Genomic DNA, 17,614 nt, shown 5'->3' on the forward strand with positions numbered 1-17,614 from the left:
AAAATAATCTCCTAAAGTTCAAGTCAAGAGACAGAGACTGGGTATTCATAACCAGGAGTGGCAAGTAGAAGGATTGATGCTGGAGTCTGGGAGTCTGGTCATGTCTCTGTCCTTTCTCAAGAAATGGTCTAGGAGGCTTGATGTCGTTTCCTCAGCACAAAACCCAGAGATGTTCAAAGGAAGTAAACCTGTCCAACAGAAACAAGTATTTTTGTGGGCTGTTTGAATGAATACCTTCCAATTATTTATTCAGTGGCATATAGAAGTAGATCCCTAGTATTTTCTTACCAAGTAATAATATAAACAATTTCAATATAGCCAAATGACACAGGCGTTTTTGTGCAAGGTCGGAATCTACATCTCTCTCAGTAGGACTAACGATATAGTCATGTAAACTAATTTTGGGACTACTTATATCCTTTTTTACCAACCTCAAAATTCCCTAACGGTGGGGGAGAGGGTCATTAAAAAACAAAGTTCACTTCTGTTCACCATTCTCCAAACCCTGCTTTAAAGCAAAGTGGTAAACTGAATATCTGGGTTTGTGCTGGGGCAGAAAAGTGTCTTGCCAAGTTAAACCCAGTGAATTCACTGACTGAAAAGGCACACCCTCTACAACGAGAGAGAAAGAGGCTCATGGTAGAAGAGATATCTTTCATTGCATAGTGGTAACGGAAAAAGTGTTCCATATATGAAAACAAAGTTTATTATTATTAATTAATGTGTCGTCTTCCTACACACAGGCCCGATTATTGCTGTACCTATTGCTAAAGGGTGAGTGACAGAAGTGGTATAATATGGTTCACAGACAGGGCTAGATTGAATTATGTAAACAGATCTATTAGTGTGGCGCTTTAGATTGAGGGGGGTGACGAACTCACGGCCTTAATTTTTGCTCCATGAATATCTCAAACACGTTAGCGAAGGCTTTATCAACGGATGGAACGAATTTTGCATTGGAGGAGAGTAGTGTGGGTTAGAGAGGCATATAGGGAATTTGGAGGAGAGAGTTACGTGCGCTTGGTAATGGAAGTGGTAGATCGAGTAAGTGGAGTGGAAGTAGGAGTGGAGATTGAGGCGATGGAATGATCAGAGGGAGAAGTAGCGGTTGAGGTATTAGAGGTGAAGAGTTGTGAGGAAATTAGAATAAGATCAAGGGAGTAACCATTTGAAACGGTGGGCAGAGAGTAGACAGAAGAGACTGGTTAATAAGAAGAGAGCTAAAGTCAGTGGAGAAAGGAGCGGAGAGAGAGGATAGGTCAAAGTCACCAGTGACAATGTGGTAATGTATTTTTATTTTCATTCGATTGAGCATTTGTAAGGTGCTTTATACAAGAGAATTGTGTTTCAAAGCACCACAAGGCTAAATGGGAAGGGAACAGAGGAAATAATAACAATGGCAAAAACAGTAAATATGCGGTCATGGTCCTACTAGGCCTTGTGGCATTCAGACGTGCTAGAGTATAGACGAGAAGTGCAGGGGATGGAAGGAGGAGGTGTCTTGGAGGAGGACAGGTGGTGGAGGAGGGCCCGAGAGGGAAGTGCTAAGGGGAGCAGAGGAGGAGAGCGTCAGGCTAAGTGCTGGTGCAGGTGACTCTCAAGGGTGGGATGTGGAGCCACCAAGCAGGTGCCTGCAGGGCAGTGCCGTGGGGTGGGCAGAGGTGCTGTTATTGAGTGGGAGGAAGGGCCTTGGATCATGTGAGATTCATGAGGACCAGGCCACAGGTCACAGCGGCAGTGGGGATTTTAGCAGGTAAGGGAAAGAGGGATTGAGGGAAGGAATTAGAGAAGAGCAGAGTTTTGAGCAGTTCCCAGAACTTAAGGAAGACCGGCTCAAGTCGTAGAGGGTCATGGAGGCTTTTCCAAAGGGAGGCACCATCTGAGGAGAGAAACCTGCCCTCCCACTCTCTGCTTGGGGAAGCGTTTGACAGTCAGACAGTTGGAGTTAGAGGAGCGCAGGGCTCTAGCATGGGAGTACTTAGAGAGGGCCATTTGGGGATAGCGTGGTCCCAGGCCCCAGAAGGCCTGTGAATGATGCAGAGGGTCTTGAATTGATCCTTGCAGCCACCGGGAGCCAGAGGAGAGAGTTTAGGGCTGGAGGGATACAGTTCCTGGGCTTGAGGCCAAGGATACGTCTTTTAGCCCTATTCTGAACTAACTGGAGGGGGCGAAGGGAGGAACGAGGGAGATTGAGGAAGTGGCTGTTTCAGTAGTCCAGCCTGGAGAGGACCAGAGTTCTGGAGACATTGAACATCTGGGGGAAGCGTCCTTGTGACGCTGTGGTCGCTGTCCTTAGGACAGTGGTGGCTCCTGTTGGGCCCTGTGTTCGAGTATTTGGTCGTCCTGACGGCTTCCGTGTTGCTCCTGAACACAAGGACCCCACTTGGGGCTCACAACCATATTGACATGCCTTGAGAAAGACCCTCAGGGTCGAAACACGTGTCGGCTGACATAATCTAGCGCACAAATGCTAACACAGTGTTTAAATACACTCTTTATTTGTATTATGAACTGCTCAGAATACCAAGAATAAAAGCACATTTTTATCGCATCAACCACTGTGTTAGAAAAATTCATTTTGAAAATTCCAAGCAAGATAACCAGGAGTAAACCCACTTTCCGAATCTATGTGTTACTTTGATTTTAGATATATTCTTTGTTTCAAAATTGTAATATTAACATATAATGTAGTTACTCTAAGTAATTGTATTTTTAAAAAAAATTAACTGTGCACATTTTTATTTAATACACACACACTAGAAAGTGGGTGGAAAACATTACTGTGACAAACAGTTTTTTAAAGAACTTTGTTCACAAAGCTGTTTTCACTGATATCTTTAGAAACATGATGTGCATTTCTTTAACATGTTTCATTTCTGTTTCATTATGTTGCATGCCAAGAAAAAACCTGAAAACAATCATTCTCCTGCCAGGTGCTGACCCTCTGGAACTGTGGCCATACTCGGAATGTCCCCACCATCCCCCAGTTCCACAAAATACAAAAAATGTGTCTCTTCCATCCATAAATACCTCCCTAATGACAAAATCCACGCTTTCTGCCTTTCTACCAACAGTAATGCACTACTGTCCTAAAACGACCTGCCCAATGCTGGCTTCCACATGTAAAGCGCTCCACTGCTCTCGAGCTAGGTTTGGCGGTAAAAATAAATGATTGCAATGGTGAAAATAAATATTTCATGTTTTATCTATTTTGCTGGGTCAATGTTTTGACCGTCACAAGGTTTGTTTGTTTGTTTGTTTGTTTTATTACTTGTATTGCGTGCCAGACCCAAGGGTATTAGGGAGCATTGCATAAGATTACTCACAGCTTAGTTATACATAGAAATGCATTTACAATTACAGTATAGTTACACAATAAACATATTTACAATATAGTTTTTACAGTATATTTACAAAAAGGAGACTATAAACTGAAAGTAGGCAGGTGTGATCTAGAGATATGTATATTGTTATAAATGTATAAATGTATATTCGTTTTCAGATTTCTAGTGGAACCAATGTTTTTTTCTGAATATTTCGACATCTTGAGGCCTCATTATTGTTGATAAATGGTGTGTAAATCTGCCAATGTACTGCCAAACTCCTTTACTGTCGTTGTAGGTCAGTGTAAACCCTCATATTTGGAGCCCATTGGACTCCGTGGTGTTTTTTTTAATGGATTCATCAAAAGAGGTAATACTGTGGGCCTCATTATGTGTTTACCGGTCTGGAATAAATGCTGGTAATACCGGCACCAGCATTTATTCTGGACCGACAAAACACAAGCCTGCCGATGAGGGACCACATATCTCCCAGCAGGCCTGATCTGCCAGTAGATCAGGCCCTTACCGGCAGATAAAGGCCTGAATCAACGGCACTGGTACTCCCTACGCCTGTGAATCAGGAAATCCCATCCCGGACTTCATGAGAACTGGAACTTACCTTCACTCCACTGCTCGTAATATCTCGGTAATACCAGGATATCGGGGCAGCAGAGACGTTAAGCCAGGGTAATGGGGGCCTGTATGTTAAATCCGCAGATTTTTGGAGGGATAGTGGAGGATTCAATATTTTCCTGCAGTTAAATCCTCGACTTTATCTCCAAATCAGAATTTGGTGGTGTGGTAAAAGTGCCACTAATTCGGTACTGCCAATAATGGAATGACCTCCACTTTTTCATGCCACTTTTTAATTCGTGATGAGGCCCAGTGTCTTTACGCTCGATGATGTAGCAAAGAACCAATGATGTTGCGCCAGAAAGATTGTACTCATAGCACATGTGTTGCTTCTTGAAAAATGCATTCTACGCTGAAAGGAACACAACTTGCTGCATATCCATGCCGATCTCTGACTTTCCCCTTATGTTGCTAGGTATTCTTTTTAATCAACTTAAAGAGGGCAGATGAATAAAGTCCCTTACAAAAAAGAAATATTTTTTAAATTATTGGAAAGAGCAATAATTTCAGCTTTTGATACATTTTATTGAGCTAACCAAACTCTGTATACTCAGAGGTTAATTAAGGGTACTGAGGTATTCTTTAATGAAATACCACAATGCAGTATGTATTGTTACTGTCTGATGTTTTCTAAGGAGTCTAAGGTTAATATGAATTTACCACTATGAGGGCAGACGAATCTTGCCAAAAATAAGCATTTCTGAAATACTCTTGCATACTTCTTTGAACATAACACGTACCTGTTTCTGTTTGTTTTAATTTAAAGTAAAGTGTATATAGCATTCAACCTTATGCTGCATGGAGATCAAATTCACAGAAAGGTCCGTACAGCCATTGCATTTGGCTTCCCTTCATTCTTTCAGAAGGAACGTGCATTTTGTGATGCTAGTGGCCACATAAACGTCTCCTCCACCCTTGAGTATTAAGGCATTTACTTTATTAAATATTATTTCGAAATACTGCATTCCGTAAAAAACACTGTATTAATGATGAAAAATCTACTGAAAATCAGAGGTATTTCCCCTCCTCTCATCTGCCTCATGTCATCATCTCGTCTACCTCTCTGTCATTGAAATTAACAAAGGACTACGAAAATGTCACTTCCCCATTTTAAGCAGTGCCATCTCCTTTCTTAATCTCTATAATGGACACCAAACAGTTGCACAAATAAAGCATTTGTTGAAAAAAATATCAGGGTGCAAATAGCTTTCACCTCCTTAACAGCTGAGATTAACGTGTAATTTACAAAAAAAGTATAATAACTATTAGGGTCTTTGATGAGCGTGCACCAAGCTTCAGAAAGCAATAGAGCACTTTACAAACGTAGGGGATGAAAAAAAACATTAAGGGAAGCAGAGAAACAAGGGAGAAGGTAGCACGGGCGAGGACAAGGAGGGCAATTTGGCAGGAAAGGATCTACAAGCAACCAGGGGAGGAATCAGTAAGGAGAAGATCACCCAGTCTCAGGTAGAGTGGGGAGTAGAAGGCCTGTGGATCTAAATGTTGTACCTGGTCTTTCACCAATGATAACGGCCCTGAGTTCAAGGTCATTCCCTAAATAAAACAGCAGAGCTTGGCATGGCCCTCTTGTACAAGGGCTTGAGATACAACAATAGGCAGATCTGAGCAGACAGTCATGGGGAGATGTTCGGCGTCTGAGGGATTCAGGATAGGATCCTGCATATCCCAAAAAAACATGTCTGCCTCTAATCCCGGGTAATAAATAAGACACAGCACAAGCAAGGAGAATGGTTCTCCGCATGGACTTGTTCTGCCACAGATTTGCTTATCACAATTTTAAGATAAAAAGACAATGATAGAATCATACATGCTTTGGCTATCAGATCAAACAAACGTACTTTAATGACAACAGTACATTTTTCCAGCTTTAACCTATAATGTAAATATCCTTGTTCTCTAAATTAGTACAATAACATATTAAAAAGGAGAGTGTTATAAGGAAGCCATGCGCATCTGTAGAGGTTATTGGTCCAATGTCTCTTTGAAAGGTAGAACACGTCACTCATTGTTTGACCTTCAGTACCTCTATATGCTAAGAATGCTAACTAGTTGTTTGCTTACTGCCCAAATATAGTAGGTGAAGAAATTGGGCACAGTAGTTCTTACTTTGGTGTCACAGCCTGTGCTAGACTAAGATGATTCTAATTGTATTTCAGTGTGCCCCAAGTATCACTGTCCTTTCATAATAATGTGCCAAATTATAAAGGAGCCTAGATAGAACATGCCCCCTTTATATAACTAAGAAGCTGCACCTTGTCCAGCTCTGATTACACACTAATCCTAAAATGATATAGCCTCCATCAACAACCCACAAATATTACTTTGAACATCTGTGATTTACTGAGCAATTTTCCAGTAATGCTATTCCTGATGACAGATGCTGATCTTGAGACTTTGCCAGGCCAACTCTCAGATTTATGCTTTATGATTACTTTAGAGTGGAATATTTATGGGTTGGGTTCTTGGTGAGAATCGACCTTGTGCTGAGCAGCCAGGTCAGGCTCTCATATGGATTGGTGGTTTTAGGCCTTGTTCATCAATTGTGGAACTTACACAATGGAGAGGGAAGATTTCTAATGAGTGCACTCCTGTTGGCAAAAGGGTCGTTGAGCAGGGTGAAGGATTGGATTGCATACATGGGTGTCTTATATTCGTTTGATAAAATCCAGGCACTGTGCAGATGGTCAGTTGTAGTAAAGGGCTATAATCTATAATAATCTATAATTAACTTTGCATAGATGATTCGCAAGGTCTCAATGTTGACAGAGAAAACAGTGTTTCATTGACATTCTAGTACTGGGGGTTGGTGAATAGGTTATCCCGTGGTTTCAATGATGGAAATTACTTTTCTTGATAAATTACGGCAAGTAATAAATATAAAATAAATACAAATAGTTCCAAGTAATTTACTTCAAAGTGATTACTTTGAAATATATACATGGCATAAGGGGTAAAAAGCAGGTGGGGAGGGTTGTGAGGTAAGGGCAGTATTGAAGGGTAGCAGGGATATTGGGGCCCTCCCATTAAAAAAAATAAATCGAAGTAACATTTCGAAGTGATCACTTAGAAGCAAATTACCGTAAAGTAATTTCTTTCGGGAAATTGACATGGAACCAGTGAATAGACTGTATGTCCTAAATTCAATTGGAAGGAAAGGTTTTCTTTTAATGCAGAGGCTCTGAAACACATGACTAGCCTTTCTTTTCGAGACGACCTTGAGTAAAATTGATAGTGAAGTGAGTGTCTTACACATTATCATGTTTTTTCTCACGTTTGAACAAATCATCTCGTTCAATTCTGCTTGTAATAATGTTGCCTTTTTTATTCACATTTGGTTGCAGTGTTGTATGAAATGATGTGTCATATTTTTGTGTGGTGAAGAAAAGTTCACATTTAGGTAGTCTGGCATTTTTGCGAGAAAAAAAAACAGTTCCCTCATTGTTCTTTCAATTGGTATTGATTTACTGTGTGACAAAGATATAATCACTAACTCCGGTGAGAATTTTAATAAGAAGTCCATAAAAGCAATTGTACATGTGAGAGATTGTATTTACGTCATGCATTGATTACGCTGGACATGGTACATAATTCTGAATTCATAGTTGAGGTCTCAGAAAAGAAAATAAGAGTACACAAGATGGGAGAGGCAAGCACATGCTCCTACATGGCTCATGAGTCGAATCAGGCCAAGTGACCCAAGGCCTGATTCACTGAAGTGTTTTATAATAGTGCAATCCCATTGAAAAACGATCTGTGAATCAGGCCCGCAATGTCTTATTTGGCTTCCATCGGTATTAATCGACTTGACTTATTTCGAGCCACATATCACTGTGGCTCGAATTGGGTCAAAAATCCTAAAAGCCACGTGGATTTTAAGAAAGTATGAGGGCGATTCTTAACATTAGTTTTGGTGCAAGTGATGGGATACTCTTGTGCATTTCATCACTTGTGAGCGGAAAGGTTCCCCTATTCTCAAAAGGCCTCTTCAGATGCACTTTTCACCCCCTTTGTGCATTTGCACAAATAAAGGGGCATTTCTGTGCATTTCAAAGCTCATCCGGAATTTACCAACAGAAAGAACTGCACAGAAAATCGTCACATTGCCGATGTGTCTCTTTTGACAAGGCACAAAGGGACGTGCAACAGAATAAGCTATTGCTGTCACACATGCATTTCTATCCCTCACACAGGTATAGAAATGCTTTTTTGTTTTATTTAACATTTCACAGTGACAGAACTTTCACAATGCAGCTGTCTCAAAACATCAAGGAATTTCAGCACAGCTGGATTTTAGGACACAGCTAAAAACCTGGCTCTCAGCCAGAAAATATTCAAGAACAGCACAAGCACTAATAAAGATGTGTCAAATGTGTATTCAGTGCCTCATTCCAGATTCCTTGTGCTTCTTAACGCTGTATTAATGTAGAAATAAACCCAATGTGGCGGGCCCGATCAGGTGGTAAGGTCTTAACAATGGGTCCCGGTGCCATTACAGTCCTATCCAGCCCACCGGATTGGATGTTATTGCTATTAGCACCTGGGCTTTCAGTCTGAAAACCCAGATTTTGCTATAATGAAAGTGACGCGCTCGCAGAGTCCTCTTCCTTCAAAAAAAGAATTCCCTAAAATGGCTACCATGGAGATGGAAGACTGGGCTCCATGTGGATCCCGTCTTCTATTTCCATGGTGGTCGGGAAGCTGCAGCTGCGGTGGCGCGCCACCAAAGGAATCAGGTAAGTGGGGCAGGAGGGTGGGAAGGCAGGGGTGCGGAGACAGGATTGGGAAGATGGCGGGACGGGCACTGCAGCTCTAAGCTTGCTCGGAACATGGACTTGGATCGTAGGATTCAGCCTTCGATTTGAGCAAGCTGATTGGCTCCCTAGATGCAACTATCAATTGCCCAATTCATGGCATTCAATGGTCTTGGAAGGATATAAAGCTTAATCAGCCCTGCTAGAATTTTAAATTGTGACATGCAGTCTGACCCAGTGTGCCAGAGACCAGCACATAATACATGTGTTTTATGCATTATCAACCCTTCATAAAAGGATAGACCCTAGCAATTGATATCAAGATGCCATCATTTAGTGGATGTGTGACCTAAACTTTAAACTAACAGCATATCTCAATAGCATGCTCCATTCATCACTGATCCATGAATATACCATGGTGAGTGCTGACTTACAAGGCCAACGGCCTCCAACACAGACAATGAAAGCGAACATTAGGTTGCTTTGAAACCTATTTGTTATATCTGCAGAACAAATGAAAACAAAGTATAATACAGATGCGCCGAGGCAAAGAAGCAAGCCAGACCAGCCACTTACCTGATCCAGAGAAGCAACTCCAGCAAGTAGTATCCCATCAAACTGTCCCAAAACCAGCTGGGACTGGAAGCAGGAGGCTGAAACACAATGCATATGGGTCAATGTCACAGTGCTGCAGTGGACATCTTCTCACAACCATCCACTTGTGATGTTGGAGTCTAAGGACAATTCGTCTTCAAACATATCCGGGGCTTGTGTAAGGATCTTTGTGACCTAGGCTAAAAGACATCCTGGCACCTCTTCAGCTGACTATTCCTTTGCCTCATGTTGCAGACACCATGGGCCAGTGAAGATACTCCACACTGACCATCATAGTTTAAAGCTTGTTCTCCTAACATGACATGGATATGCCTCGTATTCATATGCACTCTGTCGAACTCCGACAGGCCCGGATAGAGAATAGGAAATGCAAATATTATGCAGGATCAGGAAAACATCATCACGTTAGGTAGAATCAGAAATGAAGGCCATTTGGCAGCCACCCACACACATGCATGCAAGAACAAACTAAGGGCCTGATTCATGGAACGTTTTCCTATAGGATTGCGCCATTATAAAACACATCCATGAATCAGGCCCTAAATGTATTGGTCCCAGCATCACAAGCTACTTTCTACACTAGTACATTAAGGCACACCACCTGCACACAAAGTGGAAGCGTCACTCACAGATAGGGAACACCCCAAATTCAACAGAAGTCAGCACTTCACTAACACTTAAGAAAGGTACAGTATGAATAGCAGAAGAACCCCTACACTCAAACACCCAATACAAAAAACAAAAGAACTTGAAGAAAGGAACCCACACATTTCTTTTTGTTAAAGTTGTGAAATTTGGCACATATGTTTCTTAAGTCATTTTAAATCATCTGAAAGGCGGTAGGTACCATGTGGTTTTTGGCTTCCTGTCCCCACAGGGAAATAGAGTCCCAGTGCATTCTGTTATACCCAAAGCGCAGGCACGTGCGCGCGCACACACACACACACACACCACACGCACACAAACACTGACGCACACGCACACACACACACACCCATTCTCTCACAAATTGGTGGAGCTGGACCTATGCAGTGCAATCTTGACCTTGATACATATGCATGATATAGAGGAAAAGCTGGAGTCAATCTCCCAAACAGTTATAGGTATAGCTAGTGAAAGTACCACACACAAGCAGGTACATCATGTGCCTGGAAAGGGCAATCCTCCCTCGCAAACATGTGCTTGATCAGTATAAGCTTCCCTCACATAACAGGTACAGGTCACACATGAACAGGACCAGTGCACATTCTTAGCACAAACAGGTAGATGTATGCTTCGTGAAAGGCAAGTAGAACATTCCCTTACAAATGGATATAGCATGAGCGTTGGCAAGGCCAGAGTAGGCTGCCCTCACAATCCAGCATTTCAAGGTCCAGTGCATAGCATATGGGTACATGTACAGCGTAGGAGAGCCTCTACACGTATCCTCCACAGTTGGCACATGTACAGCCTAGACAAGATCAGTTCACGCTTCGCTCACATACAGGTGCAGCATGGGTAGTGCCAGCTTCCCTCACAATCTGTTGGCATAGCATGGACAAGACCAGTGCAAGATTCCATCATCAAATCGTCCACGGACTGCCCCAATAACATAACTGCCAGGCCATGGGCACGGCGATTTGCATTAAGATTAATTTTAAGATTAATATTAATTTGCAAAGAAGAGCTCCACCATGGACACTATCTCCCATTTAGGCTTTCAGCTTCAGAGATGACCAGCACGCTGCTGCCGCACAACCCTTTCACCCCAAAAGCTTGGACCTGTAGCACTGAACCAGAAGTGGGAAATGAGTCTGCACGGGCTATGCATAAGCTCAGGAACAGCCTGTTAGGGCCCTCCTCTCAAACTGGGCACGGCAATCAATCAAAGTCTGTTGGCCTGAATGTGCCCCTGGTCTTGCTAACGTACCCCTACTCTGAAAAGAGCTGAAGGAATGTAGCGATTCCCCCAACATGGCAAGACCCTACTGCCAGGTGTGCCAGTTAGCCTGCTAGCCAATGTATGCCGTCCTGTCTTATGGCCCTAACAGGAGTGTCGAAGAGTTCAGAACGAGCACAAGAGCAAATGTGCAGCACAAGTGAACTGCACGTCAGAGTGTTGCTAGAGGCTCTTTACGAGCCGTCCCATGGACATGTCACGAGTACACAGGGCTCCTCAAGCGCATTCCTCAAGATCCAGATCTAATCCCTGCGTTAGGATATCCCTGCAGAGTACATTTGAAAACAGTGAATAGAATTTGGATTGATTCAGAAGACATGGGGGCTGATTCGTGGAATTTGTGCGCCGGAAAACGGGGATTTGTGCGCCATTCTGCCCGCAAATCCCTGTTTAACAAATGGCGATTTGCGGGCAGAATGGCGCACAAATCCCAGTTTTTTGGCTCACAAATTCCATGAATCAGCCCCATGGTGTGATAAGAGCTTTTGGGTGCTGTGTTCTTAGATCGCCATTTTTATTTTCACAGAGTTTTTTGCTGAATACTTTTTGCTGAAAAAACGAATTGAATGAAAAATATATATTTGGGGGTTCCCCCCCAAGCTCCGTTCCCTATTATCTAGTCCCTATTCCCCACACCCATTAAATCTCCTTCTGCCATCCACATATTTATCAATGAGTTCTATCGGCTGAAAACATTCGCCCGAAAACTCTGCGAAACAAATCCTGGTGATGGAACAACGTCGTACCAGGCTCTTGACGACTGGACTTGGAGAAGTGCATTCAGTGGGTGCACAGTAAAGGAGCTGTGTTGTTTTGAAAAGTTTTATCGTCCAATTTGGAATCAATAGGACAGATTTCTTTTGCCAACTTTCCAAGAAATACAAGACATTGTTGGAGCTGTAAGCTCCTCCAGATATTGTAATAAGCAAGGAGTGTGTGTCCACAACAATGTTTCTTCTCCATGCACTTGCCATCTTAGAATTGCATGAATAAATATACTTCAACTTGAGAGCAAGTACAGCACAACATCTATAGAGGGTTCAGTGCTTGAGAGACGCCTCTGCCCAGCATTGTTTGGGAGGTATAGCATGTGTCTCTTAGTTATTTCATAACAATGAACGTATTACAAGTAAACGTGCTGTACACCCCTCTCCTTCCTGACCTGTTCTCAGTGGAAAATCAAATTCATGCTGGATAATTGACAGAAGGTATCTGCAAAGAAATAAAAAGCCCAGAGCCTCTCCCCATTTTCAGAGAGGGAGAATTCTGTGTCCCCATATGTGAGAGACTTTGAGCGAAAGCATGGGAGCCAGACAGATAAACACAAGCATGACCAGGTTTCTGGGAGTGAGGTGGTGTGAGCCGATGGCCCCTAATCTATATACAAATATTGACGTTTGTCCCTGATTAGAATAGCAGATAGAGATGCAATATTCATACCATCTACCCTAACAAAACAAACATGCCCTAAAGAAGGCTGGCCTGAGAAATTACAGAGGCCCAGTTAGCCGAAACTCGAGTTGGCAGAATAAAGAACTTATGAGAAGTGGTGAACAATATTGTATGCTTTAGGCGCATTGTTTGCCCATTCATGATGTTAGGAATCAGGGGACACGTATAAACAGAGTGTGTTGCGATTACATTTATATTTAATAATCGTTTGTATTATATGTACTTTCTTTTTTAAATGTTAGGTTTGCCAGGTGGCAACTGTAGAGGTATGTTTGGCACATTTGCCTTGTTTTTTGTTTAATTTGCCTGCCGTCTTTGTGCCTTGCTGGTCTATGTAAATGTTGTGTTTTTATGGTTGATGGATGGGACAGTCGTGTTCACCCCAAGTTTACACAATTTCTGATGTCGATAAAATGTTTGCACTGAAGAATGTCTATTTTAACATAAATAGTTTTAACTAAATAAATATGTTTTGAATATTGAATAATTAGTATTGGATTCTAATTAAGCAATATGCCCCGAGCGGCAGGGGCATTACCGACTCAGGTAATGCCCCCGCCGCGAGGGGCATATTGCTATTAGTACCCCAGCCCGCAATATCTGTGTGACCGGGGCATTAAAAGCAGCAGCGTTTCAGGACAGAAAAAATAAATAAAAGAAACGATCAAGAAAATGGCCACTGGGAAAGGGAAAACGGAGTGCGGCCATTGGGAGCGGACGCATTGGGAACAGAAGTGTTCCCAGCGCGTCCGCTCCCAAAAAAAAGAAAGGAGCAGAAGGTAAGGGGGTTGGGAAGGAGGGGAAGAAAAAAATAAAATACGTACCTGAGTCCCCGGCAGGGGACGATGGAAGCCTCCCGCCGTGTGGAGGCACGGAGCAGGGATGGCCCCGCTCGAGTTTCCACACGGCTGGAGGCTGCCATTGTCCCACGCCGGGGATGAAGGAGCAAGAAGGTAAGTGGGGTGGGGAGAGCAGGAAGGAGGGAGGAGGTAGGAGGGAGGAAAGGGGGAAAAAATGTTTTAATAAAAGAACTACCTGAGTCCCCGTTGGGGGGCGAAGGCAGCCTCTGAGCCGTGGGGAGGCTCGGAGCAGGGATAGCCATGCTTCAAGCCTCCTCATTGGCTGAGGAGCTGCCACGCCCCCCGCCGAGGACAAGGCGGTTGGAAATCCGGCCCGAGAATTGAAGGATTCTCGTCCATGTAATGACCCGGCGAGAGCCAATAATATTGTACTCGACATTCCCCTGTTTTTGCATGTTTGGTGTTCTCAGTGGTGGCTTCAAGTAATTCAGCCAATACAAGAGCACTGCATTGGAATATTAACTTTATTTCAACCATTTGCCGGTGCAACAGTCGGCTCCTAGGGTTGGGTTGGAATTCCCTATGCCTCCCCTAAGCATCCTCTTGAGCTTCCATTCCCTGCAACTCTCCATGCCAGCACATCCATCACGTGATGGTGTTGCACGCAGAGGGGAAACAACCGTAGGCCATGACATCCATGGAAACTTAATTGTGGAAACATACAATCAGTTGATTTCTTCAATGAGGTGGGTGGGTAAGCAAACTTCAAGTTGGGGTTCTGAGGTGAGGCTGACAGCTCATCAGCAACTTGTATCACTGCAATGGGTGTGTGGTCATTTTCAACATGATCTCCTGGATACCTTAGAAATGTTCTCCAAAGTCAATCTCACATCTCCGCCATGCTCAGTGAATTTCTTGACATGTGAAGACTTGCAGGACACCAATCTCTTCTAGCAATGTGGACAGAGCGCAAGTGCTGTGGATTATGTAGCAAAGATATTCATCTGTTATGGAAAGACCTGGATATCTGGATAACAAACCTGTTGCACTGAGCTATCTTAGACATAGAAGAGTAGATGATGGTGTTCACAGGCCCTTGCTACTGCTGGGCACTCTTTCTCACATTGTGTATAGGTACGTTCTGTGTCGGTCGCGCTGCAGCTGAAATATGAGATGATTTTCCTGTGAGGGTCTACTTCTGGTTCATGTTGTGGCAAAAGCACCCCCAGGACAACAAGACTTTGAGCAACCTCTTGTTTGGTGCACGTCTCAGATTTGAAATACGCCATGTAGTCCACTCAAGCTATCCTGGATTTGATCTCTGGACATGTTTCTCTACATGCTTGGATATCCACATAATCACACCCCGGGGCGGGTGAGATGTCGAAGTAGGGTGAAGCACAATTTTATATATTGTGCACGGTTCTATGTGTTTTGAAAGTCTTTTATTAAAGTCGTCATTGTTGCCACGCACTTTTGGTCAACCAGAATTCCACCTGTTTTATTTTTTTATTATTATTTAGGGTTCATCCCATACCTGCCTACGTACCACATGGAAACCCTTACTTTCCAACCCCCACATACACAAGTGCCAAGGACGAGTAAGCTCGTTTTTATTGCATAGACTTGCATAATAGCCTGGCAGTTAAGGGGTTAAATCGTGGACCTAGCTTGAGAGCAGCGGAAATCCATATGTATATTAAATTGGTAGATTCGATCAGAAGTGCACAACCAAAATCAAGACTTTCTAAAGAAAGTCTTTTAGATGACAGGATGCGATTGAGCATAATAGCTGGACGTCCCCAGCAAGGAGTCAAGCGAGGTGATGCGTGTTAGTGCTAATGTCTTCACGACTGCCTCTGCTTGCAGTGGAGGAGGCCTCGTGCCATCTTAGGAGAACATGCAGAGTCGCACTGGGCCATACAATTGTCTCGGGCATCAATGAAAATGTGGCCCACCGCTGCAAATGGCAATTCATTCCTTTTGTGACAGGCGGTTTGAATACTACCCAAGGGTGAGTCATTTTTATAAAATGTGATGCAAAATGTGCATTTTGAAGAATATGTATTCAGTAACTCTGGTCAAACTACTAGCCGCATAGTGAAGTAACTCATCAAAGTGCCCAGTATGACCCAAAACAACTGGCCCACACCGGCATTTTGTGTTTTTTGGTTTGGCCCTGGACCTATTGCCCTGCAGGCCAGTCCGAGCCTGAGACCATGTGAGCCTGTTTTGGGTGTGGTGAGCCGCTTCCAGTGACATGCACACCCATCTCAGAACATTAAAGTGACAGTGACGTGCTTGTGATACTGCAAGAGCCGGAATGCAATTGCTGTACTTAATACAATCAGGGATGTGTTGTAAGAATGTCCTGATTTCTGCACAGGAGGACACCCCTAAACTCAGGCCTTTATGTTGGCCCAGTCTTGTGTGTGTTGCTAAGTCGGTGATATAACCTGGAGGCAGGTGGCAGCCCTTCGCAAGGCCCAGCTTGGAGAACACCATTCCATCATTAAGTTGGTGGATCATGACCTTGATGCCTAGACATAGGTATCACTAGGTTGGGCAGGCGCATGTTCACCCAGATGTGTCTTTTGCCACTGCCATCACTCTTCGGCATGATGGGGCGTACACAGGGTGCCGGCCCCTAGACAGGCTCGATAATGGTTTGATAATGTCCTGATCTAACAGTGGCTGGAGTTCAGGCTATCTGACGCTGTACAGGCTATGGGCGGGGCCCGATTGATTGGCAGCTTTTAAACTGAGTTCACAGACACTGCAGATGTCTGTGCCGAGGGCGTGTATTTCAAATTACCCCATCCCTACTTCACTGCTCAGAGAAACAGGCACTGTTCCCTGGCAGGGGGTTTCAAAGGCTGCACCATGTGGGTAGTTGTTTGTGAGTGGCAGTCTCAGGAGGGGCCTATTGGACACACTGGGGTATGTGGCCTTGATCATTAAGACCAGCACCAGTGTCTATCGGACATTTGGTTGAAGTCAATAGCTTGTATAACATTCAATCATGTGGCCTGGTGAGAAAATGATGCCATTTGAGTGCCAGTTTATTGACATAGTGGAGGCAGAGGCATAACCAGTATTGTCTAACAAGTGGGACCTGTAGCTACAGTAGTTGTGCACAACAGAGTGACATTAACATCTGTAAATGCCCCCACGGCGCTGCTGAGTGGGCATTTACAGATTCTGGGTTGGTCGTGGCTGCTCAGACCCTACCCTGTCTATGCTTCTGAGTGGAGGAAGGTTAGAGGTGTCCAGTTGCCTGATCCTTTGTATGGGTTGAGCATCTCCAGATAAGCATGGGAATGTGTCAGATGCCTTTGGGAGCGGAGGGGAAGTGCCACCCTTTCTCCTGGCACCACTTTCTCTACAGGATCAACAGATGTCTTGCAAATTATTTTCTTTGCCACATGCATGACATGTGTGCCCCATGGCTGGACATGTACCTCTGTGTGGGAGACAATGATCATAGCTATAGCATTTATTCCCACACAACAAATTGTTTCTGGGTAAAAGTGTGCAACTTGTGCACAATGTTGGACAGGAGCTAGCAGATGTGGACCATAATGTGACTTCCACTTGAAACTTCTTGGTGAGGGACGCCCTGACAATGCTCAGGATGTCTTTGAGATATCCAGCTTTTTGCAGGAGCTTCCTTTGTAGTGTGGAAGATTTGTAACCTACAATGAACTGAGACTTTAGAGCTTCTTCCTTCAAGTAAGTATGAACACTGTAATTTTGTCATTGCCCGTGTCATGTATTCCTAGTGGCGGCCTCCAACAATCCAGCCGCGATGAGGATATAGCGGTGGAAGATATGTTTTATTTCATCAACTGGCTAGTGTGACGGTATGCATCTCGTATTGGGCAGGAACTGCATGTCCCTCCCATAAGCACCCTCCCGCGCGTCCTTTCCCCACCCTTTACCACCCCACCATATGAAACACATAATTATGTTACCTGTGGAAGGGTCAGGAGAAAGGACCACAGCACGTGACAGCTGCCATTTTAGGTATGTGTACAAAGCTTTCTTAGCTCATTTCTGGTCACTTGCAAGCCCCTCCGC

General features: G+C 43.8%; 1 protein-coding gene across 1 annotated transcript in view; it reads right to left on the bottom strand.

Moving 5' to 3' along the window:
- Positions 1-17,614, bottom strand: part of LOC138453111 (L-gulonolactone oxidase-like) — a 703,062-nt gene that overhangs the window by 170,483 nt on the left and 514,965 nt on the right. The window contains exon 8 of the mRNA XM_069605641.1: positions 9,305-9,381. Coding sequence (XP_069461742.1) covers positions 9,305-9,381 — 77 coding nt within the window. The remainder of the gene's footprint in view (positions 1-9,304; positions 9,382-17,614) is intronic.

This window comes from Ambystoma mexicanum, chromosome 4p, assembly GCF_040938575.1.
Source record: "Ambystoma mexicanum isolate Mex_15411 chromosome 4p, UKY_AmexF1_1, whole genome shotgun sequence".
In the NCBI taxonomy this organism is placed as follows: domain Eukaryota; kingdom Metazoa; phylum Chordata; class Amphibia; order Caudata; family Ambystomatidae; genus Ambystoma; species Ambystoma mexicanum.